The following is a 25,647-nucleotide window of genomic DNA, read 5'->3' as shown; positions in this document are numbered from 1 at the left end:
CACAAGCAGGGGGAGTGGGAGAGGGAGAAGCAGGCTTCCCGCGGAGCGGAGAGCCCGATGCGGGGCTCAATCCCAGGACCCTGGGATCCTGACCTGAGCTGAAGGCAGACGCCTAATGCCTGAGCCACCCAGGCGCCCCGCTCATAAAATATTTTGAAATATTTCTCGCAGTTATCATATGAGTTGGTTTTCTTTTTAAGCTCTCAACTTAAAAATGGGAAGGGGGAGATTCTATCCAATGGTATCCTGAGCACAAGTTCCACGGTATCACCACAGGACGTTTCATCACATTGCCAACACGGAATAGTTCATGAGAGCAGAACTGGCTCTCTTGCATACCAGAACTGGGGGTGCAATGCCTGAACTAAAGCAGGTGCTCAGTAAGCACTTGTTGAATGGACAGTGTTTCAGGAGAGGGCAATTCTAGAGTAAGTATTACCAAAGGAGGACAGATGGAGGGTCTCATGTCTTAAAGAATCAACTACCATAGAACTTAAGTTTATCAACCAAACTGACCTTTCTGTCAAAGGTTATTTGGAATACAATTACAATAACTTTTGGACCTGAAGAATAATCGAAGGATCTTAACATCTGTAAATTCAGACCATGGGAAAACGTTCTATTCTTCCATGCAATGTGACCTCATCTGGCTTCTCTTCATGGCAGCAACTTTATTTATTTATTTACTTTTTCTTTCAAATCATTTTAATAACCTGGCAACGATTCAAACTATGGAAAGAAGATTCAAACTTGTTCCCTTAAGAGGGATGCTACCACAATTGCTTCACACAAGCACGATCAAAGGCAACAATGAAACCAGATTCCCAAGAGAAGGCTTCAAGGCTCAGTTTGAAGAGCCTGGTTTCAGAAAGTCTCTGAGGGGTAGCAAAAGAGACATGAAATTTAAGGGACCCTCAGAAAGTGCAGTTGCTGGGTCATGAGCACCTTGAAGCATTTCTTGACGGTGATTTGGTGTCGAGAGTATTTGTCATCTGGGGAGAACCGAGCAGGATGAGTAGAGCAACTCTGCTATCCCATAGGGTCAAGCTTCTTCAGCGTATAGACCCAGTCTCCCTGCTCGTTGAGGTAATACTGGAGAAACACAACCACACTGAAGCCAGAAGTTCCAATTCCGCCCACGGTAACAATTTTAATACAGGTCTTTCCTCCTTCTTCCCACCCAAACTGATACCTAGGAAATCTGAAAAAGATACCTAGAAATTCCACAGACCCAAGAGACTGATAGTGAAAACAGGTACAGGAAGAATCATGGCCGCCATTTGTTTAAGGCATCCAAGGCTGTGTACACAGAATCAGAATAATAAATGGGCTTCAGGGAGGTTCAATAGTCCCTCTCCTGGTTTCCAGGTTTCAAATGATTGAATACAGCTCCTAGTGTACAGTTTACATACATCAATTATTAGAGAATACATTTTTATCAGTCCTGGAGATTTGTATAAACCAGATTTCTTCAATCAGAAATGGCTAAAGTCAAGATGCCAGTATCAGTAAAAACTTAGGGTCTCCCCTCTCCACTACCTAGCCAGACTGTGCCCATCAACAGCAGGATCAAGTTGGCAGGAGTCAGCCAGGGAATATTTTTTTCGAAGAACTACATAGGCTACAAAATCTACCTTCAGGATCATCTCTAAGACTGTGGTGAGGGGCCTGATGAGGATCAACCTCAACCCATGGTTACCTAGCTGAGTCAAGACCTAATCACTAATAATGGATACCAATGACTAAGACAGCACATACCTGGAAAACAACACCTTATTCGTTCCTGAGCTGTCATTTGTTTATCCATTTCTGTACAAACCAATGCTCATTTCTCTGAGCCATCTGCTCTGGCTGGCCCACCACACATTGGCATCATTTTGTAGTTTTTTGGGGTTTTTTTGTAAGTCAAGGCCAAAATTCCTGTTTCTCCATCCTTCCTTTGGTTCAGATGGGATGCAAGGGAGGTGAAAAAGGCTATAAATCCCCTTACCTATTCTACTGCAAGACCTTAGAAAAGGAGTGGGCCATCTCTTAAGATTCCAGTATCAGTGACTGATTCACTACCTAGGGAAACACAAGGGACTCAAAATACATCTAGCCTTACTCAGAACCCCAATAAACACCATTCCAAGATGCCAAGGCCAAGTGTCCCTCCAGAGAAGACAAAGGGCTAAGTGTATAGTCCTCATTTCCCTCCCCTTTCCTACCTATGCTCCCTTTTCTACAACATTCAGCCAGAGATTTGTCCCCTCAGGACTTTCAAGGGACTGGACACCACTCCCATTTCTTGACAACTTTAGTTATTTTTTTTTTTTTAAAGATTTTATTTATTTATTTGAGAGAGAGAATGAGATAGAGAGAGAGAGAGAGCATGAGAGGGGGGAGGGTCAGGGGGAGAAGCAGACTCCCTGCTGAGCAAGGAGTCCGATGCGGGACTCGATCCCGGGACTTCAGGATCATGACCTGAGCTGAAGGCAGCCGCTTAACCAACTGAGCCACCCAGGCGCCCAACTTTAGTTACTTTTGTTCCTTGTCAATTTTATTTGCTTCAACAAAATCCTCCAAGAATGACTATGCTTTCAGCTCAAAAAGTAAAAACAGCCTGGTAAAGTTTTCTCGATACTTTAGTCTAAGAGCAACTTATCAATCATGTTGGGAAGAGGTCCTCAATGGCACTTGGGGCTATAGCATAGGACACTTAGGTATTTTGTAATGAAATCAATCCCAAATCAACCCCAAATCAATCAACTGTATAAAATACCAGTATTAATTTTCCTGTCAGAGTTTTTGGATTTCCCCCCCTTCCATTAATTAATGGGTAGGACAAACACGTTTGTGAGAATGGGATGGGGAAATGGTGAGTAACACTGAGATTAGGGAGGGTGAAGTGTGAAAGTGGTAGTGAGGGACCAGATGACTGGAAGGGGCTGATGGAAGATAAGAAATTAAGATGGCAGGAGATAAATTTGCATTTCCAAGCAACATAGTACTGGCCATTATGAAGAGGGTAAATATCCTTGATCTTCCAAGATTTATGCTGATGTATCCAAGATAGTAATAACAAAGTTGGGCATATAAGAACTTAACAAATGATTGTTAAATTGAAATTAGTGGAGAACATTGTTCATTTTTTAAAGTTTTTTTTTTTTTTTAAGATTTTATTTATTTATTTGACAGAGAGAGACACAGCAAGAGAGGGAACACAAGCAGGGGGAGTGGGAGAGGGAGAAGCAGGCTCCCAGCTGAGAAGGGAGCCCGATGTGGGGCTCGATCCCAGGACCCTGGGATCATGACCTGAGCTGAAGGCAGACGCTTAACGACTGGGCCACCCAGGCGCTCCTGTTTTTTCTTAAAGTTTTAACTTCTTTTTTTAGTAATCTCTACACCCATCGTGGGGCTTGAACTCACGAACCTAGGATCAAGAGTTGCATGTTCTTCTGACTGAGCCAGCCAGGTGCCCCTAGAGAACATTGTTAATAGTATTTAAAACAAAACAAACGAAAAAAACCCCTTGGGTGCCCGGGTGGCTCAGTCAGTTAAGCGTCTGCCTGCGGCTCAGGTCATGATCTCAGGGTCCTGGATTTGAGCCCTACATCGGGCTCCCCCCTGCTCAGCAGGGAGCCTGCTTCTCCCTCTCCTCCCTGCTTGTGCTCTCTCACAATCACTCTCTCTCAAATAAATAAATAAAATCCTAAAAAACAAAACACAAAAACAAAAAAACCCTCAACCCTCAGGTAAAAATGACAGATTATGGTAAAGGAAATGCTTTTAGCATTTCATGGGAGAACCTTATCTGGTAGGCTCTAGGTTGGAATATCAAACAAAATTATGCAGAATGTATTAATAGGGCAAGATGATGAGCAAATATATAAAGAAGCAGTACCACTCTGTAGGGGTGGTACCACTCTGTAGGTGTGGGGGTGCAGAGAAGTTGAAAAAGGCGACAGTGGTTACTCAAATGATACAATGGAAATCAAATCTCTGTAATTACTCAGTGCTTCCCTAAGCAGGAAGACTTGGGCTTGGTGATGCTCACCAAAGAATCAACGGTTAAACTCAGTCCTCACACTACTTATCTGACCTATCAGCAAGATCCAACAGAGTTGCCCCCCCTTTCTTCACTGCCTTCCTAGGCTCACCCTCTCACGGTTTTTCTGTTACCTCACTGGTCACTCCTTGCTTTCCTTTTTGGCTGCTCTCCCCCCCCCTTTTTTTTTTAAGGTTTTATTTATTTATTTCACAGAGAGACAGACAGCGAGAGAGGGAACACAAGCAGAGGAAAGAGAGAGGCAGAGGGAGAAGCAGGCCTCCCGCGGAGCAGGGAGCCCCATGTGGGGCTCGATCCCAGGACCCTGGGACCATGACCTGAGCCCCCAGGCGCCCCTTTCCCTGACTCAACACTGGAATGACTTAGAGCTTAGTCTTTGCTTCCCTTCTCTTGACTAGTAATACTCACTTGCTTGGTGACCTCATCCAGCCTTGTGGCTTTAAATACTACCTATATGCAACCAAAACTCAAATTTTTATCTCTAGTCCAGAACTTCTCTTGAACTCCAGAATTTCATACCTCTATTATCCAAACTGTTCAACATCTATTTTCACCTGGATGTTTAAGAGACCTCTGAAACTCTACCTGCTCCTCCTCTGCCCCAGTCAAATCTATCAGGACATCCTGATCAGGATTTACCTTCAAAATACATCTAGCCTGAAACCTCTATTACCTCGGTTCAAGCCACCATCACCACTCGCCTGTAATACGGGAGACTCCTACTAGTTCTCCTCATTCCTATCTTTGGCAGCCCCACTCCCACCATCTATCCTCAACTCCGCAGCCAGAGTGACGCTGTTAAAATAAGTTAGATCATGTCCCTCCTCTGCTCAGAATTCTCTAATGGCTCCCCTGTTTCGCCCATGGTAACAGCCTACAAGAGACATCCCTTGGGCCCCACCTACCCCTATCCCCCCGCCCTTACTCTACTTGAACACGTTGATTTCCTTGTTATTTCTCAAACACACAAGGCACATTCTCACTTCAGAACTTTGCACAGGTTCTACCTAAAATGTTCTTCCCCCAGATTTCTGCATGGCTAACTCCCTCACCACTCTGAAGTTTTGCTCAAATGTGGTCTTCACCGAACATCCTATCTAAAAAATGGCATTTCCCTGACCCCCTAATACTACTTCCTATCCCCTTATTCCACTCTATTTTTTCCTTCTCCATAGCACTTCTAACCTTTTAAATGTAATATAATTTATTGTGTTTATTGTTTATTGTATGCTTCTGTTGGTAGAATGTAAGCTCGATGATGGCAGGGTCTTTTGCTCCTTTGCTATACATCCAAGCCTCTAGAACACTGCCTCGCATGCAGCAGGTTTTCAATGAGTGTTTGACACATGAATGAAAAGATGTGAGTGTATCTGACTATAGAATAAGTATACCGGACAAAATTCAATCTCCATTAGTGTGCCCCATCATCCATCGTGTGGATTCCTTCTGTCAAACTTCGATGTTTCTTCCACAGCATTTTTACCATAGTAAGAGCAGAGAAATAAAGGGGCTAAAATCCTACCTCTATCCTTCACAGTCCTCTGAAATGCTAATTCCATGAAAACTTTACTGATCCCCAAAACCTCTTTTTAAGCCTCCCTTAATTACCTTTTCTATGGGCTCTGGAACCCACTTTTAAATTTAGCATATGCATACACACATCCCATTTTCTTGTATTTCTTAGACTGGAAGTTCTTTGAGGGCAAGAAAGTGTTTATTCTTTCAGTCACCCACAGGGCTTTGCATAATGTCTTACGTTAGGATACTCAGTAAGCGAGCACATTGAAGTAAACCCCCTCATCAGCTTCTCTGGAACAAGGCTTGAAAGAGAAGGCTAAAGCTATTATCTACAAAATGACGTTCGGCAGGTACCTGTTGAGGCAATTAATCTATTTCATTCCTGACACCACTGGTAGAATTAAAAGGTTACTGCTCTGAGGGGCAAGGGACTACTTCTTTTCCTTGCTATATCTAAAAGAGTTGTCCAAATAACCTCAGTAATTCCAAAAGTCCCATGTGAACATTCTCTGGGTCTCTAAGTCTCAAACCATAAGAATTAAATCAGGGTAGTGAGGGGCGCCTGGGTGGCTCAGTTGGTTAAGCGTCTGCCTTCAGCTCAGGTCATGATCCCAGGGCCCTGGGATCGAGCCCCGCATCGTGTTCTTCTCTGCTCAGTGGGGAGCCTGCTTCCCCCTCTCCCTCTGCCGCTCTGCCCAATTGTGCTCTCTGTCAAATAAATAAATAAATAATCTTAAAAAAATTAAATCAGGGTAGTGACAATACAAAGAGCAGCGGCTGCTTCCTGGGGATCACATAACCACCTAAGAGTTAGAAAAAAAAAAGTCAGATGGGGACAGCCAATGCTGTCAGTAAAGCTCAAAGAACTCCACAGACAGCAATGCTTAACCGCACAAAAAAGTCAATTATACTAGTTCTTCTTTCATCATCTGTACCTCACATGTGTTTGCAACCAACTACTTGTGACCAATTAGAAACAGTTGTTCTTCCAGTCACAAGGGAGGAAAAAAAGCAGATGCCTAGGCCTAACCCACTGAGAGTGAAGGCATGTCTAGAAAGAGGAGAGACAGAGCACACACACACACACACATATGCAGGCCCGGGAACATGCATTTATTGCTGTCTCCCACCTACTCACTTGGCCTGCTGGCAGTGGGGGTGGTTGCGGGGCTCAATCCCAGGGCCCTGGGATCATGACCTGAGCTGAAGGCAGACGCTTAACCAACTGAGCCACCCAGGCTCCCCTCACTACCCTGATTTAATTTAATTTAATTTCACTGGGCAGTGAAAGTGTGTGTTTCCCCCTCTATTCAGGGAAACATCTGTCACCGAACATTCCCTCTCTTTAACTACTGATGAATCAAGAGCAGCTTTGATGTCACAACAACTCAAACAGCCATTCCTGAGGGCACCAGAGGAAGACAATGCCTTGGACTGTTAAGTTTTTCTGAGAAAAGTTAAAAGGGAGAAAGCTTTCTTCATGAGGAATAACAATCATTGTAGAGTAGCTACTGAATACCCTCAACAATATCCCTAAGAAAGTAGATATTATTACTATGGTTGTATTGTTTATATTGCTAATGTTCTTGTTTTACAGATGAAGAAATAAGTTTGGCAGATTAAACAATTTTTCCAAAGCCGAAACTAGAAGACAAATGGATCAGGAGTTTAAATGCAGGCCTCCCAACTCTATTACATTATGTTTCTTTCCATAAATAGTAAGGTCTTAGCATAGAAGTATATCTCAAGGGAAGCAAGTCTTATCTATAAAAACCCTAAAGTCCTTTCCAACAACAATTAGGGGAAAGGGAAGGAGAAGATTATATGAAGATTTTCCAGAGACACCCACCTCCACCACATGTTGCCAAATTCATTAGTTTCATACCTAAGTTACTAGGGAGCAAATGCTTTGCAAATTATGGCTCTGTGGACGCTGATCTTACTATACACAGCAGTAACAGTGTCTTACATTTGAAAACACACATTTTTCAGAAAGCTTCCGAGACTGTTAAGTCATTTCATGATATGAGGCACATTGGGAGGGGGAGAATTTTTACAGAAGAAACTAAAGCTCAGAGAACTGCTGTTACATAACCTGCCTAGAATCACTCAATCAGCTAGTCAGTGGCAGCACTGGACTTGAATCCAGGTATGATTTTAAGCCTAATGCTCTTTCCAATATACCACACTGGCTCTATACATAACTGCTGGTCTGTTTATCTTCAGAATCACCGCATTAAAACAGATGCTCTTCCTACATACTTCAGAGGTGTAAAACATTCTGATGGGCTTTTACTTTGCCACAGCAAAATTCCCAGTTCTATTCCTTTAATTTTTATTTTATTTTTTTTAAAGATTTTATTTATTTATTAGAGAGAGAGAGACACAGAGAGAGAGGGAACACAAGCAGGGGGAGTGGGAGAGGGAGAAGCAGGCTTCCCGCTGAGCAGGGAGCCGGATGTGAGGCTCGATCCCAGGACCCTGGGATCATGACCTGAGCCGAAGGCAGACACTTAACGACTGAGCCACCCAGGCGCCACTATTCCTTTAATTTTTAGAGAGGTTTTTAGAAAATGAGTTATTATTTGACACCAACTAAAAAACTGAGCCTAATCTTGCCTAATCTAGCAAGTTTTATGGTGGTTATTAGGTCTCACATCTCAAAATGATTTCCTCAGCCTACTGTAAAGCCCTACGCAAATTATTTAACCAATTTGCTAAGTCCATACTGTTTATATAATGAATGTATTCATTTGGAGTTTAGAACTGGAGTTCCCCTGTGACTTTTGGTCTTTCTGAACAGGAGAGTGGAGGAGAAAAGGCTATCCTTGCTTTTGGCTCACGTTCAGGACTGCTCTCCATGTAGTTCTTTCAGCATTTCGTATGTACTGTGAAGCACACAGCAGGTATGCAATAAATGCTGATGGCCCGTCGGACCATGAAGGCATAGAACAGCAAGGCAGCTTCCCCACATTAGCCTGCCTTAGTATCTCTGTGCAACTGGCACGCAGGCATGCACTGAGAGAGCGAGCTCAGCCTCGTCCCATATTTTGTTTAAATCAAAGAGGCGGTAGATTAGAGTAGGAATTTCCCCACAGAGTTTTCATCATCTAAGCATTCAAAGCTAGAACCCAAGGGTCGCATCTAGTCCTCATATGTTTGGCTTGCCGAACATTGCTGATTTTTATTTTTAAAATTATGAATTAATAGCCAACATTTAAATATAGAGAAGTTACATATAAAGATGAGAGGTGCTAAATATCCCTGAAGCCAGGTTTAAGGGTAGGGCCAAAACCAGGAGGAGTTAAAAGCCTGTATAAAGAGCAGTCATGCCATTGTGCTCCTCCTCTGAGCACATATGGCCAGGAAGCTGCCCATTCCCCACACAGGCAGAGACCTAGGGGTTGCAGCTGAAGTTGACCTAAAGAGGTTCTAGACTGGAGACACCAGGTGCAGTGGAGGGTGGGATTAAACAAAAATCTGTGCCCAGATCTGTGAAATTCACACCTCTATTTGGCTCTTAGAATCATGGCTCAACTGCCAGGCAAATACCCTCCAGATACTAGATCAAACATTCCCATTCTGGAAAGGCAGCTGATTTCAAGAAAGTCAACAGAGAATGTCCAAAACTGAAAATTCAAAGATAGCCTGAATTACAGGAAGAGAAAGGAACTGTCGCATTTTTAAAAAATAAGTTTTGTAATATATTAATTTGATTTAAAAATTATGTACCTGTATTATTTTGGTAACAGGAAGTACTTAATTATAAAAATAGTGGAAGTTATAAAAAAGAATAAAAAGAACAGAAAGAAAAAGGAAAGATATATGAACAAGGGAAAAGAAAAGAATGTGGGTGGGTTGTCAGAAGAGTGGAAGGAAGGCTGAATTCCCCAAATGAACCAAGGTTTATGAAAAATAATCCAAAAAGGTGCTAGTTACATGCAGAACAAGATGACGATCAAAGAGACAGACTTATTGTGATAGGCTGATGATGTAATGTTGAAGGGTAATACAGAGCAAACAAACCCCTCAATTACCAGTTAGGGAATCTAACAAGAAAGATAATCATAAGGTCCTGTTCTTGTCTTGTGTACAAAGAAACCCAAGCATCAAGTAAAAGATGGGGATCTAGGACCAACCACAGCCCATGTGGAAACCATGGGGGCTCCTAGTCAACTCCAAGTATGAGCAGATCATGGGTTCTGTGGCCTCCAAAAACAGCTTATGTGATCCTGAGTATACTTCCTGAAACACCCTGTAGCACACTTAATATCAAGAAGCCAAGATCTTCTCTGGTCTAGCCAGGCTACATCTGATGAGCTTATTTAGTTAATCCTTAAACAAAGGTAGAACAAATCCGGAGGACAGAAATCAGTTCAGCAAAGAAACTAACACCATTTCTTTGAGGAATTGCTAAACTGAAGGTTAGGGAGGAGGATGCTATCTCTGGAGAGGATCTAGAAGGGGACACTCTCAAGCAACACTCAACTACCGGGAAACAGAGTAAGACGTATGGAAGAACTTTCTAATCACTGGAGTTACCCTGGAGCAACAAGCACATCCTGGCATAGGTTTAAGTTATTCCTCAATAAAAGTGTACTTTAATATATGTAAGTTATAACTCAAGAAAAAAATTATTGTGGGGGTGAAGAGAAAATTTTATAGCCAAATACCCATGTAGTATCCATGGGATGAATGCCAGGATGTCATGTTTTCATCTTTATTTCGTTGAGAAAATTGTATTTCTATTGTGATTTATTCTTTGACCCATAATTATGTACTAATTTTTTTCTTCATTGAGGAATTTTAAAAAGATACAGAAAACAGCACAAAAAGTGGAGCTTAATAGTTTTTTAAGGTAAACACCCCTTAAAACCGACATCCAAGTCAAAAAATGGAATTTTTTTCTGGCCATTTTCATGTCCCATGTGCGTCATTCCAATTACAACCCTTTTCCTCCCCTGAAATCAACTATTATCCTGATCTCTATATTATCACCTCTCTGCATCTTTAATAATTTTATTTATCCAAGTGTACATTCCTAAACAGTTCTGCCTGGTTTTTATTTAATACGTCTTTTACATTTCTTGAACAATAGCCTTCCTCCTGTCCATCCTTTCCTTTTTTCATTAGAATGCATTTATTGGAGAAAATGGGCCCTTTGACCTATTGTTTCTGAAGTCTGGGTTTCGTGGACTGTATGCTCACAATGTAGTACAATATACTCCTCTGTCCTCTGTGCTTCCTGCAACTGAAAGATGGATCCTGAGGTTTTATTCAGAGTTGTTTTATTTGGCAAGCCTATCAGTAGTATTGTGTTCTTTTTATCAGGAGGCACATAATGTCTAATTGCCTTTCTTTTTAAGATGTTGGCACCTGTCACTACTCAGTATTTAGATGTATTAATTCATTGAGGGCTGCTGAGTGATTGCATTAAAATTCTATAATTTTTTTTAAAAGTGTCTTTATTAAACCTACATTTTTGGTAGATATTTTCGCTGGATATAGAATTCTAGGTTGGCAGGTTTTAATTTTCTAAGCACCTTAGAGATATCATTCTATTATATTCTGGCTTCCATAATTTGGCCATCTTATTGTTTGCTCATTATAGATGATTTGTGTATTTTCTCAGGCTGCTTTTGGGCTTTTTCTCATTACCTTTTGTCTCTAATAGTTTGACGTATGATGTGCCTAGGTGTATTATATTTATCCTGTTTGTGGTTACAGAGTTTCTTGAATCTGAGAATTAGTCTATTTCATTTGTTTTAGGAAATTCTTTTAGCTATTGTCTCCTCATATATTGCTTCTGCTTTATTTTCTCTTTCTTACCCTCCTGGGACTTCAATTTCATATATGCTAGATCATCTGCGCTCTACTTATCTCTTACACTGTTCTGCTCTTTCCATTCTCTGTTCACATTGTCCTTTGATAGCTTTTATTGACCTGCCTTCTATTCACCAAGCCTGTCCATTCACTGTAGGTTATACCCACCAAATAAATTTAGTTTTAGATATAGTTTTCAGTTTTAGAATGTCTACGTGATTGTTTTCTAAATAGATTCCAATTCTCCACTGAAATTCTCCATCTTTTTTTCTATTTTCTTTATTATATTTGTAATATTTGAAGTCCTTAGCTCTGTTAACTTCAATATATGGATAATATTGTGGGTTGGCTTCTATTGATTATTTTTTTCACTCTTGATTACTAGCCACATTTTCATGCCTCAGTATTTGTTATCATATGCTAGACACAGAATATAAAAGAACCATAGAGACCGCTACGGACTGAATTGTCTCCCCCAAAACATTCCTAATTCCCAATGTGACTGTATTTGGAGACAGGACCTTTAAGGAAGTAATTAAGGTTAAATGAAGTAATAATCCAATGAGACTGGTGTCCTCATAAGAAGAAGGGACACCAGTGATGTGTGTGCACAGAGAAAAGGTCATGTGAGCACACAGAGAGAAGAGGGTCATTTGCAAGCCAAGAGAGGCCTCAGGAGAAATCAAACTTGCCAGCACCTTGTTCTTGTATTTCTAAGCTCCAGAACTGTGAGAAGATACAATTTTGTTGTTTAAGTCACCCATTTTGTGGGATTTTGTTATTGCAGCCCTAGCTGACTGACACAGAGACTAAAGCTGATTTCCTCCATATGGCATTTACCCATTCTACTCTTGAGAACATAAAGGGGTTGACCATCCTCAATCTAATCAGAAGGAACTAGGTCAGCGCTGGGTTGCTTCTTTAGTAGGAATATGTCTACTTCTGGTTTCAGATGTCTCAAAGTTAAGACCTGGAGGGTGCTTGTTGCAGGTGCCTTTCTCTAAGTGGGGTCTGTGTCCTAAGCACCAGGAAATTACAGGATAGTTCACTCAGCCTTCCTGGTCCAGCCCATCCTTGACTGTAAGCCTCTTAGGCTTTTTTTTTTTTTTTTTAATCAATCTCTATGCCCAATGTGGGGCTTGAACTCACAACCCTAAGATCAAGCATTGCGTGCTCTACAGACTGAGTCAGTCAGGCGTCCCACTTCTTGGGCTTTCAGTGGAGAGTCTGACAAATCTCTGTTGTCCTCTGCTCTGAATGTTCTGTCCCTTGGAGATTTTAAGCTTAGTTCTTTATCCTTCTTCCCCTGGGCAGGTTCAAAATCTGGCAAAAGCTCCATGGAGCAGACCCCTCCCACGGGGGGGGCGGGGGGGTTTTGTCTCCAAAACGCTGTGTTAACGTGGGACCTGCATTCTGCCTCTCCAGCCCAGTCCCATAGCTCCCAGGACAACCCCAGCACTTAGCAAATGTCCTACAGGGAAGACTGGTCATGTGGTTGGGGCACCTCTAGATTCCGCTCTGTCCAATCAACCCATGTGGTCACTGCAAATTCTGATTTCTTCTGACCCCAGCTGTGGCAACCCAATCTGCAGCCTCCATGCAGAAGCCCCTAGAACAGACGATGGTCTGCACCTCCGAGCGGGCTAGAGGGGCTCTTCCGTCTTCAGAACTTGAGTTCTTCTAGCACACTTTGTTACCACAGCTCTCTGACACCTTTATGGTTTTTGTGATGTAACCACATTGTAGTTACTGCAGTGGGAGCCACCCACTGCATCCTCTGTGGGATCTGAAGTCCTACAAGTCCTTTTTTAATAGAAATTTTACATCGTTCTTTTTTCCTCCTTGAAATAATATTTCCGCATTACCTATCCCCCCCCCCAATTTTTTGGCACCTTGGAGGTTTTTATACCTCACAGCAATGCACCATATGCTAGGGTTCAAATGGTCAGAAATTTATGGAGTATTTTTGGTTTTCCGGGGTTTTTTTGTTTTTTTCTAAAGTGGAAGAAAGGTAAAGGGGAAGTGGGAAAGGAGAATGGGTACTTTCTTAGGAACACTGATTTTATGAAAGAATACATACAGAATTTGAGAATCTAGAACTGGAGTTCCTTTAAAGCAGCTGTGCATAGAAAACCCTTGGAAAGTCTGGGTGTCCATTTCCCAGTTTTAATATTGGAATCCTAAGGGGTGCCTGGGTGGCTCAGTTGGTTAAGCGACTGCCTTCAGCTCAGGTCATGATCCCAGGGTCCTGGGACTGAGCCCTGCATCGGGCTCCCTGCTCGGCGGGAAGCCTGCTTCTCCCTTTCCCACTCCCCCTGCTTGTGTTCCCTTTCTCGCTGTCTCTCTCTCTCTGTCTGTCAATTAAATAAATAAATACAATCTTTAAAAACTTTTTTAAAAAATATTGGAATCCTAAATCAGCTATCAGCTCCCTGCCAACCCAAAGACTGCACAGTCATCTATACTTAAAAAGTCAGCCCACAGTGGGCCATACCTTAAATCAGTACAAAAATAAGCTGGGAGAGGAAAAAAATCTATAATACTATTGCTAATTCTTCCCTATTCTCTCTTTATACAAACATGAAAAAGATTCCAGAGAACAGCCCCAGGGGAAGGGGGTTATCCACTTTCTATTTTAAAAATCAAATTGACTTAATAATTAAAAGCTTTTTAAGATCAGGTAGAAGATAAAATTAAGCCCAAGGATTAATTCTCAGATAATCAGTCTATAAGATTAGGGGGTAGGAAACGTAATAGTCTAGTGCTAAAATACCACTTTTGTTCAGCTAGACCGCTGCTGTCCCATCTGGTTGGGCTTCACAGGTAAGCTGCTTCACTCATGCTTTCCAAATTCCAGAAGGGGAAAAAGGCCTTTTGAAAATTGTTTAGTAACCAGACCACAGAAATAGGATAGTTACATCAAAAGTGGGCCTCAACAAGTTTTGAAAGGCAGATGTTTGGTAACAAATATTGTTAATTCAGCAACAGGCAAGCCAACAACTTCCCTAAACACTGAGCACTAGACGAATTTTATGTAATACACTTGGCACAGTCCTCTATTACTTTCCTAATGGCCATTTTCCAGTTTGATGCCATGTATCACCTGGAGCAGATGGTATATTGAGCTGTCCTGAGAATAAAAAATAGACATTTTTCTACCAGTAGGAAGCAACCAGTGTGAGACTCTACTGAGCACGTGAAGACACTATTATCAAGAATGAAGAATGATCCACGCTGTTTGAAAGCTGATGGCCTAGATCCAAATTTATGGAAAGCTGCAGGCATTTTTCAGAATACATCTAGAGAAAATGCTGAACTATTTCTTCCTAATTTCTTTGGTATCTGGGGTCAGCCAAACCCCAAGGAGTAAACTTGTCCATCAATAAAGAAAGTTTCCCTTTAGTTAACATCATCAGGGAGGCCAAAGGAAAGGAAGAGACCCTAATAACTCTTTGTAGAAAAATAAACAAGAGGGGCGCCTGGGTGGCTCAGTCGTTCAGCGTCTGCCTTCGGCCCAGGTTATGATCCCAGGGTCCCGGGATCGAGCCCCACATCGGGCTCCCTGCTCGGCGGGAGGCCTGCTTCTCCCTCTCCCACTCCCCCTGCTTGTGTTCCCTCTCTCGCTGTGTCTCTCTCTGTCAAAGAAATAAATAAAATCTAATAAAAAAAAAAGAACCTTCAAATATATTTAAAAAAATAAAAATAAAAAAATAAACAAGAATCTGCAGATGGATAAAAAGGAAAAGCAAGATAAAAATATTCCAGGTATGAAACAGGAGAGAGGAAAATGGACATAATGGAGATCTATGAAGTCTAAAGAAAAATTCTTAGGAGAAAGAAATCTGAGCATCACTATATCAATAAGGGTCTGTATGAAGGTTATAGTGAAATCTGGCTTCTAATTTTTATGTTTAAATTTCCCTTGGTCATTTTTCTGATACACTTACTACATTAAAAGAGAAATATCATCCTCTATTTCTACAAATCAGTCCTTTCAGGGGTACAACATGCCAAAGGTCAATAGAGCCAACATTAGCAGTAGGTTCATACTACGGATATACTCACCTGCTTCTGGATCTGCAGGAATTCTCCACATGTACAGGTTAAAGTCATCAGAGCCTGAAAGGATATACTGTTGGGATAAAAAAAAAATACATATTTATTATTTATATCTTGATAGATTGATAAAATATCTACATCTATCTTCCTATTATATAAAGATTTTTTAAAATAAATGAGACAAATGGACATATATTCATAAGGCACCATGCACAGAAAATACCCTCCTTTAAAGTATTTGCCAATTAAAAGGTCCATTGGCTAAAATTCAGCAACAAAAACCAAACAACCTAATTCAAAAATGGGTAAAGGACTTAGACATTTCTCTAAAGAAAATATATAAATGCCTAATAAGCACATGTAAAGATGCTCAGCATCACTAATCATTAGGGAAATGAAAATCAAAATCATGGGGTGCCTGGGTGGCTCAGTTGTTAAGCGTCTGCCTTCGGCTCGGGTCATGATCCCAGGGTCCTGGGATTGAGCCCTGCATCAGAAGCCCTGCTCTACGGGAAGCCTGCTTCTCCCTCTCCCACTCCCCCTGCTTGTGTTCCCTCTCTCACTGTCTCTCTCTCTGTCAAATAAATAAAATCTTAAAAAAAAAAAATCAAAATCACAATGAGATAACATTTCACAGTCATTGGGATGGCTAATACCAAAAAACCAAAAACATAACAAAACAGAAAACAAGTGTTGGCAAGGATGTGGTGAAACTGAATCCCTGTGCATCACTGGTGAGAATATATAATGATGCAACCACTACGGAATACAGTATGGAGTTTCCTCAAAAAGTTAAACATAGAACTACCGTATAACCCAGCAATTCCACTCGTAGGTATATGTCAAAAAACTGCAAGCAGGAACTTGAGCTATCTGTACACCAATGTTCATAAAAGAATGCTTACAATAACCAAATGTGGATATAATCTAAATGTCCATCAATGGATGAATGGATAAATAAAATGTGGTATATACATACAACGGACTATTATTCAGCCTTAAAAAGGAAATTCTGACCCGTGTTACAATATGGATGAATCCTGAATGCATTATGCTAAATGAAATAAGCCAGATACAAAAAGACAAATATTGTATGGTTCAACTTATATGAGGTGCCTAGGGTAGTCAAATTCATAGAGACAGAAGGCAGAATGGTACTTGCCAAGGACTGGGGCCGGGGCGGGGGGCGGAGAAGGACTGGGGAGCTGCTGCTTAATGGGTATGGAGTTTCAGTTTAGGAGGATGAAAAAGTTCTGTAAATGGATGGTGGTGATGGTTATACAACAATCTGAATGTAGTTAATGCCACAGAACAGCACACTTAAAAATGATTATAATGAAAAGTTTTGTTATGTGTATGTATGTGTATATACATATACTTAAGATTTTTATTTTTTTTAATTTTTTATTGTTATGTTAATCACCATACATTACATCACATTACATCATTAGTTCTTGATGTAGTGTTCCATGATTCATTGTTTGAAGATTTTTATTATTGAAGCATAGTTGACATACAATGCTACGTTAGTTTCAGGTGTACAACATAATGATTTGACATTTCTACACATTATTCAATGCTCACCACAATAAGTGTAGTTACCATCTGTCACCATACACCATCACAGTATTATTGACTATAATCCCTATGCTATGCTTTGCATCTCCGTGACTTATTTATAACTGGAAGTTTGTGCCTTTTAATCCCCTTCACCTATTTCACCCATCTCCCCAACCCCCTTCCCTCTGGCAACCACCAATTTGTTCTCTGTATTTATAAGTCCATATCTGGGTTTTGTTTGTTTTGGTATTTAGATTACATACATAAGTGAAACGATATGATATTTGTCTTTCTCTGACTTATTTCACTTAACATAATACCCTCTAGGTTCATCCACACTGTTGCAAATGGCAAGATCTCATTTTTTTTTTATGGCTGACTCATATTCCATATATATATATATATATATATATATATACACCACATCTTCTTAATCCATTCACCTCTTGATGCACACTTGGGTTGCTTCCATAGCTTGGCTACCTCAGTAAACAATGCTGCAAAAACCACAGGCGTGCACATATCTTTTCAGATTAGTGTTTTCGTTTTCTTTGGGCAAATACCCAGTAATGGAATTACTGAATCATATGGTAGTTCTATTTTTAATTTTTCCAGGAGCCTCCATACAGTCTCCACAGTGATTGCTATGTTACATATATTTTATCTCAATTTTTCAAAAAAACCTTCTAATGCAGAACAAAAAATTAGGAGCTTCCCAGAGATCTTTTTTGCAAGTATAAGCATCCTGAATGTCTCTGCTATCAACCGACATCTTTGAACAGGAAGCCATCACCAATCCAGCCATGAGTTAGTGCTAGGGACATAAGCAATCCCCTTTATGTGGCAGCTTCAAACTACTTGATCTCAAATAGAACACTGAGCCAGACTGATTCTAATTAGGACTTATAAAAGCATTGCCTAACACTGTCTAACAGCAAATCACCAACCCCGACAGCTCATTTATTTGCAAAGATTAACAAAAGTGTATTACTTTAAGTTGAAGTCAGCACTACTTCCTTTTGATGTTATCTCCTTATTTCCCTAGAAAAAGAAAGGTCTACAGTTTTCTTCTTTTTTTTTTTGAGAGGCGAGGAAGGGAGGGGCAAACAGAGAGAGAATCTTAAGCAGGCCGCACGCCCAGCGCAGAGCCTAACGTGGGGCCCGATCTCACAACCCTGAGATCATGACTTGAGCCGAAATCAGGAGTTGGACACTTAACTGAGCCATCCAGACTACCAGGGCCTACAGTTTTCTAGAGAAAACTTTTTACTTAAAATTGTCACCGTGAACTATTCCAAAAACTGTTAAGTTCAACTTACACACAACTTCATGCCTAATGTAAATACTTTATAATAATTAAAAATCAATTCCCCAGTCTTCAAAATACTTGTAGGAACATGAGAGAGGAGGCAAAGAAAGACATATTTAAAGATAAAGAAAATGTTATCCACAGGGGTTAGGTGATTTAGCCCAGGGCACAGTGGAAAAAGAAATGGGTCCAATTTTCTCATCTGGTTGCTGTTATTGTCTGAATGTTTGTATTCCCCACCAAATATACATGTTGAAATCCTAATGCCCAATGTGATGGTATCAGGAGGTGGGGCCTTTGGGAGGTGATTAGGTCATAGGGTAGAGCCTTCATGAACAGAATTAGCAGTCTTAATAAGAGACTCAACAGAGGTCCCCAGGTGCCTTCCGCTCCGTGAGGACACAGAGAGAAGTCCACAGTCTGCAACTTGGAAGATGGCCTTCACCAGAACCCAACCATGCTGGTACCCTCATCTTGGACTTTCAGCTTCCAGAACTGTGAGAAAGAAATTATTGTAATTTATAAGACACCCAGTCTGCGCTATTTTGTTATAGCAGTCATAATAGACTAAGACACTCTCTGAAGCTCATTTAATTCTAAGATTCTATGCTTCCTCTGAAAAGGAATGGGGGAAATCAGATCAGAGCTAAAAGTCTCTAAGCTGCTGGCTCATGGTTACTTGACAAGTCACTACATAAATATGCTCAAGACAAGGAAACCCAAAGACTAATCCCATAAGACTTCAATTGAAAAGTTTCCTTAACAACATCAAAAAACAACTTGATTTTAAAAATGGGCAAATGACTTGAATAGACATTTCTCCAAAGAAAAAAATATGTAATGGTCATACACAAATGGCCAATAAACACATGAAAAGATGCTCAACATCACTAATCATTAGGGAAATGCATATCAAAACTACAATAAGATACTATCTCACACTTATTAGGATGGCTCATATCAAAAAAACCCAGCAAATAGTTCCTCAAAAAATTGAAAATAAAATTACCACACGATCCAGCAATTCCACTTCTAGGTAAATATCCAAAAGAATTGAAAAGAGGATCTGTAAGAGATATTTGTACACCTATGTTTATAGCAGCATTATCACACTAGTCAAGAGGTAGAAGCAACCCAAGTGTCTATCAACAGATGAATGTATTTAAAAAAATGTGGTATAGGGGCGCCTGGGTGGCTCAGATGGTTAAGCGTCTGCCTTCGGCTCAGGTCATGATCCCAGGGTCCTGGGATCAAGTCCCGCATCAGGCTCCCTGCTCAGTGGGGAGCCTGCTTCTCTCTCTCTCTCTCTCTCTCTCTCTCTCTCTCTGTCTCTCATGAATAAATAAATAAAATCTTTAAAAAAAAATGTGGTATATACATAAAATGAAATGTTAGTCAGCCTTTAAAAGGAAGGCAATTCTGACTTGTGCTACAACATGGATGAATCTTGAACATGCTAAGTGAAATAAGCCAATCACAAAAAGACAAATACTGTATGATTCCACTTATGAGGTATCTAGAGTAGTCACATTCATAGAGACAGAAAGTAGAATGGCAGTTGCCAAGGACTGGGAGGAGGGAGGAATGAGGAGGTGCTATTTAATGGGTATGGAGTTTCAGTTTGGGAAGATGAAAAACTTCTGGAGATGGATGGTAGAGATGGTTACATTATGATGTGAATATACTTAATACTACTAAAGTATACACCTTTTTAAAGTTTCCTTAAAACAAGAAGAAAAAAAGAAAAAGTGAATCCTCACTGCCCTGACTTTAGGATTCATCCAGTAACGCCCTATAGTTTATGATACCTTCCTCATAGGAAGTTAGGAAGCTGGAATTCAGGAACCCAAGGGCTTTCCTCTACTAACCAAGCACTTATGTGCCAGGTACTCTGGGACTCACGAAGACATGTAAGGTAACACCTGGGGTCCCAAGGAGCTTAAGGTAGAAAAGACACATGTAGGTACACAACTACTGTGCCAGGAAGCAGAAATTGCTAGGTGCCATTATGACAAGATGCCTGGTGATTCACAAAGAGGCAAAGCAAGATAGAGTGGAGCACTGAGCTGACCTTGGGTAAAGACGTGGAAAAGGTGAAAGGAAGGGGCAAAGGGAAAGTAATGGATGCTGTTTCAGCAGAAACAGGAAGCATGGCATAGCTCAGTCCTTGATACCCTGCTCATATCCCTCAAGCCTTACTGCTTCATATACTCGACCTCGTTGCCAACTGCCAGTATCGAAACCAAAGCCTAGGAGACTGCAGGCTGCTCTGGTGAATGAACACTTCTTGGAAGCAGCATTCAGCCAATGACTGATGGCAGTTGGTGTATCAATATTCCAGCTTTCTTGTTCCCAGGTGGAATAACTCTGAAGTGTGTGCTCAATACTCTCTCCTCTCAGGATCAAGCTCCAATTGCCCGCAGTTGTTGCTAGCTCACTAAATCACCCTTCCTTTCCCTACTTACTCCCCCAATCCTCTAGTATTTCTTGCATTTCCAAATTAACCATGTGTACCTGAAACTTGAACCCAAAATAAGACACATGGGGAGACAGAACATAGAGAACTATCCACTAATTATTTGTATATATAATATATATTTTATTACTCAACATCTCATTTCATGCTCTATGTTTAAAAGAGGCTATAAAACTTCATATAGAATTCCTGCCATCCTGCCCCCCATACCTTTCACAAACTAAACAAACAAAAAATAAGTATTAAAAAAAAGTGGAAAAAAAAGTGAGACAGGCTTGGCTTATCAAAGGTTTACTATTTCATAGTGAAGGATCAGCGCTTTCCTATTTGCTCAGCTCTTCAGCAGGGAAAGTCATGAAAAGGTAAAAGGGGACTCCCAGACAGAATGCTGACTCAGAAGACTGCCTTAGAAGGGAGAAAACTCCCACAGAGTAAAGGCCTTTGGAATTTAATATGACAGCTCCTAAAATATGTAGAAAATGCATATAATGTACAGGCTTCCCCTCAGGGATAAGGGCAATTCCTGACCCTCTCTTCCTCTTGGAACCATCACAAGGGAACAGCTTGGGATGATTTCCAAGGCGGGGGTCTTGACCCACTGCCGTCTAGTCAGACCGTTTAAGTGTTCACACACAATGGAATCACAAAACTGCCCTGGAATTCATTTATGGCATTTCATGGTTGTCTGCTGGGCCCCTTCCAGCGTTAAAAGTTGGCTGTCTGGGATACTGCTGACTGTGGGAGACTGAAATAAAAATGAGTTCATCCTTTATTCATTAAACAAATATTTATCCAATGTCTACTATGTGTTGGGCACTGTTCCAAGGAAAGAAATACAGAATTGATCAAAAAAAGATGCTGTCCCTGCCCTCATGAAGCTTCTTATATTTTACTGGGTGGGGAGAGAAAAAATTACATGCACTTGTAATGTGAGAGGACAGTGGGTAGAGGGAAAAAAGTTAAGAATATATATGTGTGTCTGAGGGTGATAAGTATTATAAAGAAAAAATAAATAAGAGATTAGGACATATATAGGGTGCTGGGGGTTGCCTGTTTCTGTTTTACATAGACTGATCACATAAGGCCTCTCTGATAACATGGCATTTTGAGCAGAGCTCAAATGAGGGAACAAGTTGTATGACTATCTGGGAAAAGAGTACTCCAGGAGAGGGGACAGAGTTCTGGGCTAATTTAAAATATAAGATAGCCAAAAGAGCTCTTTCTTTTTTTTTTTTTTTTTTTAAGCTTTGCAAAAACACAGATTATTTCAAGCAGGCTGAGTGCAGAGATACGTTTAACATCAGCAGAGCAGTTGTAAATGTTCCCCTCTTCTAAGGGTGTATTGGAAGGGCCCATCTCCTCCTAGAGTCAGGCTGGAGCCTCCAACTGAGCCCCTGCTAATAGATAGTGCTCAAGAGGACAATTGGGGCACTGCTAGTCTTGACCGGCCTTCTCACAGGTATTTAAATATTTGCTGTGGGATGCAAGGAAAAATGAGCAAGAGAACAAAGACCAATCACTACCAAAAGAAACCCAAACTGCATAACTATATCCAAATTTAGAAACACGGTAATTATTTAAATTAACCAGAAAATTGAACTTCACCTCAAGTGGTGAAACTGAAGGTACAGGTTTCTCTCTCTTTCTTTTCCCTTTTATGTTGAGATCTAATTTCAAATAGTCTCTGCATATTTTTACCCAGGGAATCTGGTGTTGAATCTGAGGCTGACCTGGAGTAAAGACTTCTGCCCTAGATAACAGAATGGTTCAGCAGCAGATAACCCTTTAAAAGTAAGTAAGCTATAGAAACGTAACAGAAAAAATGTTTGCCCCAAATTCCCACATTAACATTTTTACTCCCTTTTATGATAGAGGACTTCACAAGCAAAATTCATGTTTAAAACACCACCATGAAAAAAAAAAGATTGCTGTTCAGTTCTAGAAAAGCCAAAACTAAACAAAGTGATATTAAGTTTATGGCCAACTGTGACATGAATATAAAGAATTACCTTCTCTTAGGTCTTTTCTTTGACTTTATTCTAAACAGTGTGGGGGGTAAATGACAAATTAAAAACTCACTTCAAACGAATTTTTTATCTTCTATCCTGAGATGAATAGGGCAGGGCTCCAAAGAAGGAGAAAGATATTTTAGATAGTCTATTATCTAGGCAATTAAAGCCCCATTTCCCAAAATGCTCTAGATTGTTGGGGGGGAGGAGGGAGTGGGAGACCCACAGGCTAGTTCAGATCAGAGAGTGGGAGACGTACTTAATTTTAATTTGGCTTTGTGAGTAAGATGGGTGACACCACTGCAAAAATGAACATTAAGTTGTGTGGATTCATATCATCCACAATCCTTCCCAGCTGGCCACAAAGGTTAAAGGCTGGCCACACTCTGACCCATCTCACTGTTCATTCATTCTATAGTTACTCATCTTGATGCAGCATAGTTGTTCTAAGCAGAGTTAACCTGAGGCCAGTGCATTTTATTTAATCCACTGTCAGTATGGAATATTAACTTGGTCAAGCACAGAGACTCAACAGCTGTTCTTCTCAATAGATTTTAAGAAGGAACCACCCCATCAACATGAAAAAAGATGACTGCATTCGTACTCTGTCACTGTCTCATTTGCCCACATATCCTTGTCAATCCATTAACCTTTATGGAAAACAGCCATTCACCTAACACTTCCTACTCTCTGGTAGGCTGCTGCAGTGCCCAGCATCCCCTCCAGGAACTCCTGCCCCTTTCATCTCTTAGCATTCTCCAATTACACAAGCTCTGAGAAAGACCTTTTTCTATTTGCAAAGGCATTTTGTTAGCTGAATACCCAGAGAAGTCCATGCCTCTAAATATAGAGACCACCTTTATAAAAGTCACCCAAGTCACAAGAAATTTTCAATAACCTGAAGGTTCAAAGAGGAATCTAAGCATGGCCTGGCCTGCCACAGCAAAACTGCCTACTATTTAGAAGCTTCTTAGAAGAAAATAGAAGAAAAAAACAAGGAAGAAAAACACAAGCAAAAAAGAAACCAAACCCAAATTTATTAGCCATCTTCTAGCAAAGCAATTATTTTTCTTTCCCTAATACCTTTATTTAAACGTGTTACAGATAACCCTACCAACAATATTCTAAGGCCTCACCAGGCTTAGAAACATAAACAGAAACTGCCCTCTTCTTCCCACCCAAAATCCATATTAAAAAGAGGAAAATGTTCTAGACAGCAGGAGGGACAGGCCATCACCTGATATGCTTCAAGAATAACCCATTAATGTCTTAACAGGCCTTTTGCTAACAGAGAAATCTCTTTCTGCTCCACTTCTAAGTGTATATATACTTATGTGTGTGTGCCTGTGTGTTTGCACAGCATGGCATATTTCCAAGCATTTGTTGATAAAGGGAACATATCAATCAGTTACTATTCATTGAGTACTGATCAACTTACAGTTTTCTCCAAGGCTCCTTCCATAGTAATTGATTAATTAGTCTCTAGTAAATGGCATGCCTGTCTAATTAACTGTATTGACTAGGATAGAAAAACCAGATGGCTCTTCTAGCCTAGATTAGTAACAGCAGAGAGACTGATATTTAAATCTTACTTCTCCCTGACCTTTTGCCAGAAAGGGGAAAAAAATGTAATTGAACAATTTCGTGATGTGCTCTTTCAAAGACCATTTCCAGAAAAAGGTTTGCAACTGGTATATAATATTCATATCATTTACACCCAGTACCTGCCACAAATGCCATCCAAAGCAATCAGGCAATTTTGCTTTGGAAATGGCCAAAGCCATAGGTTTACTTTATCTTATTTGTGGTAGCAGAAATAGAATTCCCTTGGCTCCCAACAAAAAACCACAAATATGCATACCCATAAGACTACCACTATTTTCGCTCATGTGAAGTTATATGACTCTTGCTTCTTTGGACCACTTGCCATTTCAGCTCCATTAGGCTCCTGGAATTCTTTGGTTTATTAAAATAACCAAGCAGGAAAAATTCTATTAATAAAGAAACGTTCCATAAAGACAGCCAATAATAGTCAAATAATCAGTAGGGAAGAAATGTAAAAATGCTCTAAATCTCCAATAGCTCCTCGTAACAAAGTAGCCTGCATTACTTAAAGATAATTTTTATTTGGCAAAACTCTTTTGGAAAGCTGGGCAAGATGCCAGCAATCAACCCAATGGCCTTCAGCACTGATCTCTCCTCTGTGGCCCTCCGCTGCTGTATGTGGGGCCTGCGCAGGGGAGAGAGGGCATCACTCATTTCAGTCTGCATATGAGTATTTACACTCTTCATTCAAGCAGGGGTCTCCAACCACTCAGAGGAAGAAACATTACTTTCCTTTTGCTCCAAAGTTATAAGACACCCGAAAAAGAGGCAAATCTCTCAGGAAGATAGGGCAGGTAGAGCCGGAAAGGTTATACTTTGTTTCCTTCATGAATATCTACCGGCAATTTCCTAGTAGAGTCCAGCCTCCGAGCCAGGAACTATACATTAAAGGAAAAGTGTCATGTTGTGTCACCAGATCACATCAATTCCTTTTGTTCCTAAGAAGAAATCAGCTCACCTGTGTTCCTTTCTCAGCTAAACACTTATAAACCAGACCATATATAGCAGGCCTACTATACTCCAGAACCTTTTAAGCTTTCTAAGCTCTAAAACTGCATCAGTAAATGGACTAAAAGATCTAATCCATGGGTAAAATCTTTTTTTTTAAGATTTTATTTATTTATTTATTTATTAGAGAGAGTGAGAGAGAGAGAGAGAAACAGCATGAGAGGGGAGAGGGTCAGAGGGAGAAGCAGGTTCCCTGCTGAGCCGGGAGCCTGATGCGGGACTCGATCCCAGG

At 40.6% G+C, this 25,647-nt stretch overlaps 1 protein-coding gene across 4 annotated transcripts in view; it reads right to left on the bottom strand.

Annotated features, from left to right (window-relative positions):
• The window catches only part of DCAF5 (DDB1 and CUL4 associated factor 5), a 98,052-nt gene that overhangs the window by 11,132 nt on the left and 61,273 nt on the right, over nt 1–25,647 (bottom strand). For all 4 annotated transcript variants that reach the window (XM_027570776.2, XM_027570777.2, XM_027570779.2 and 1 more), the window contains one exon: nt 15,455–15,521. In XM_027570776.2, coding sequence (XP_027426577.1) covers nt 15,455–15,521 — 67 coding nt within the window. The remainder of the gene's footprint in view (nt 1–15,454; nt 15,522–25,647) is intronic.

This window comes from Zalophus californianus, chromosome 6 (assembly GCF_009762305.2).
Source record: "Zalophus californianus isolate mZalCal1 chromosome 6, mZalCal1.pri.v2, whole genome shotgun sequence".
In the NCBI taxonomy this organism is placed as follows: Eukaryota; Metazoa; Chordata; class Mammalia; order Carnivora; family Otariidae; genus Zalophus; species Zalophus californianus.
This window is presented reverse-complemented; position numbering and strand designations above follow the sequence as displayed.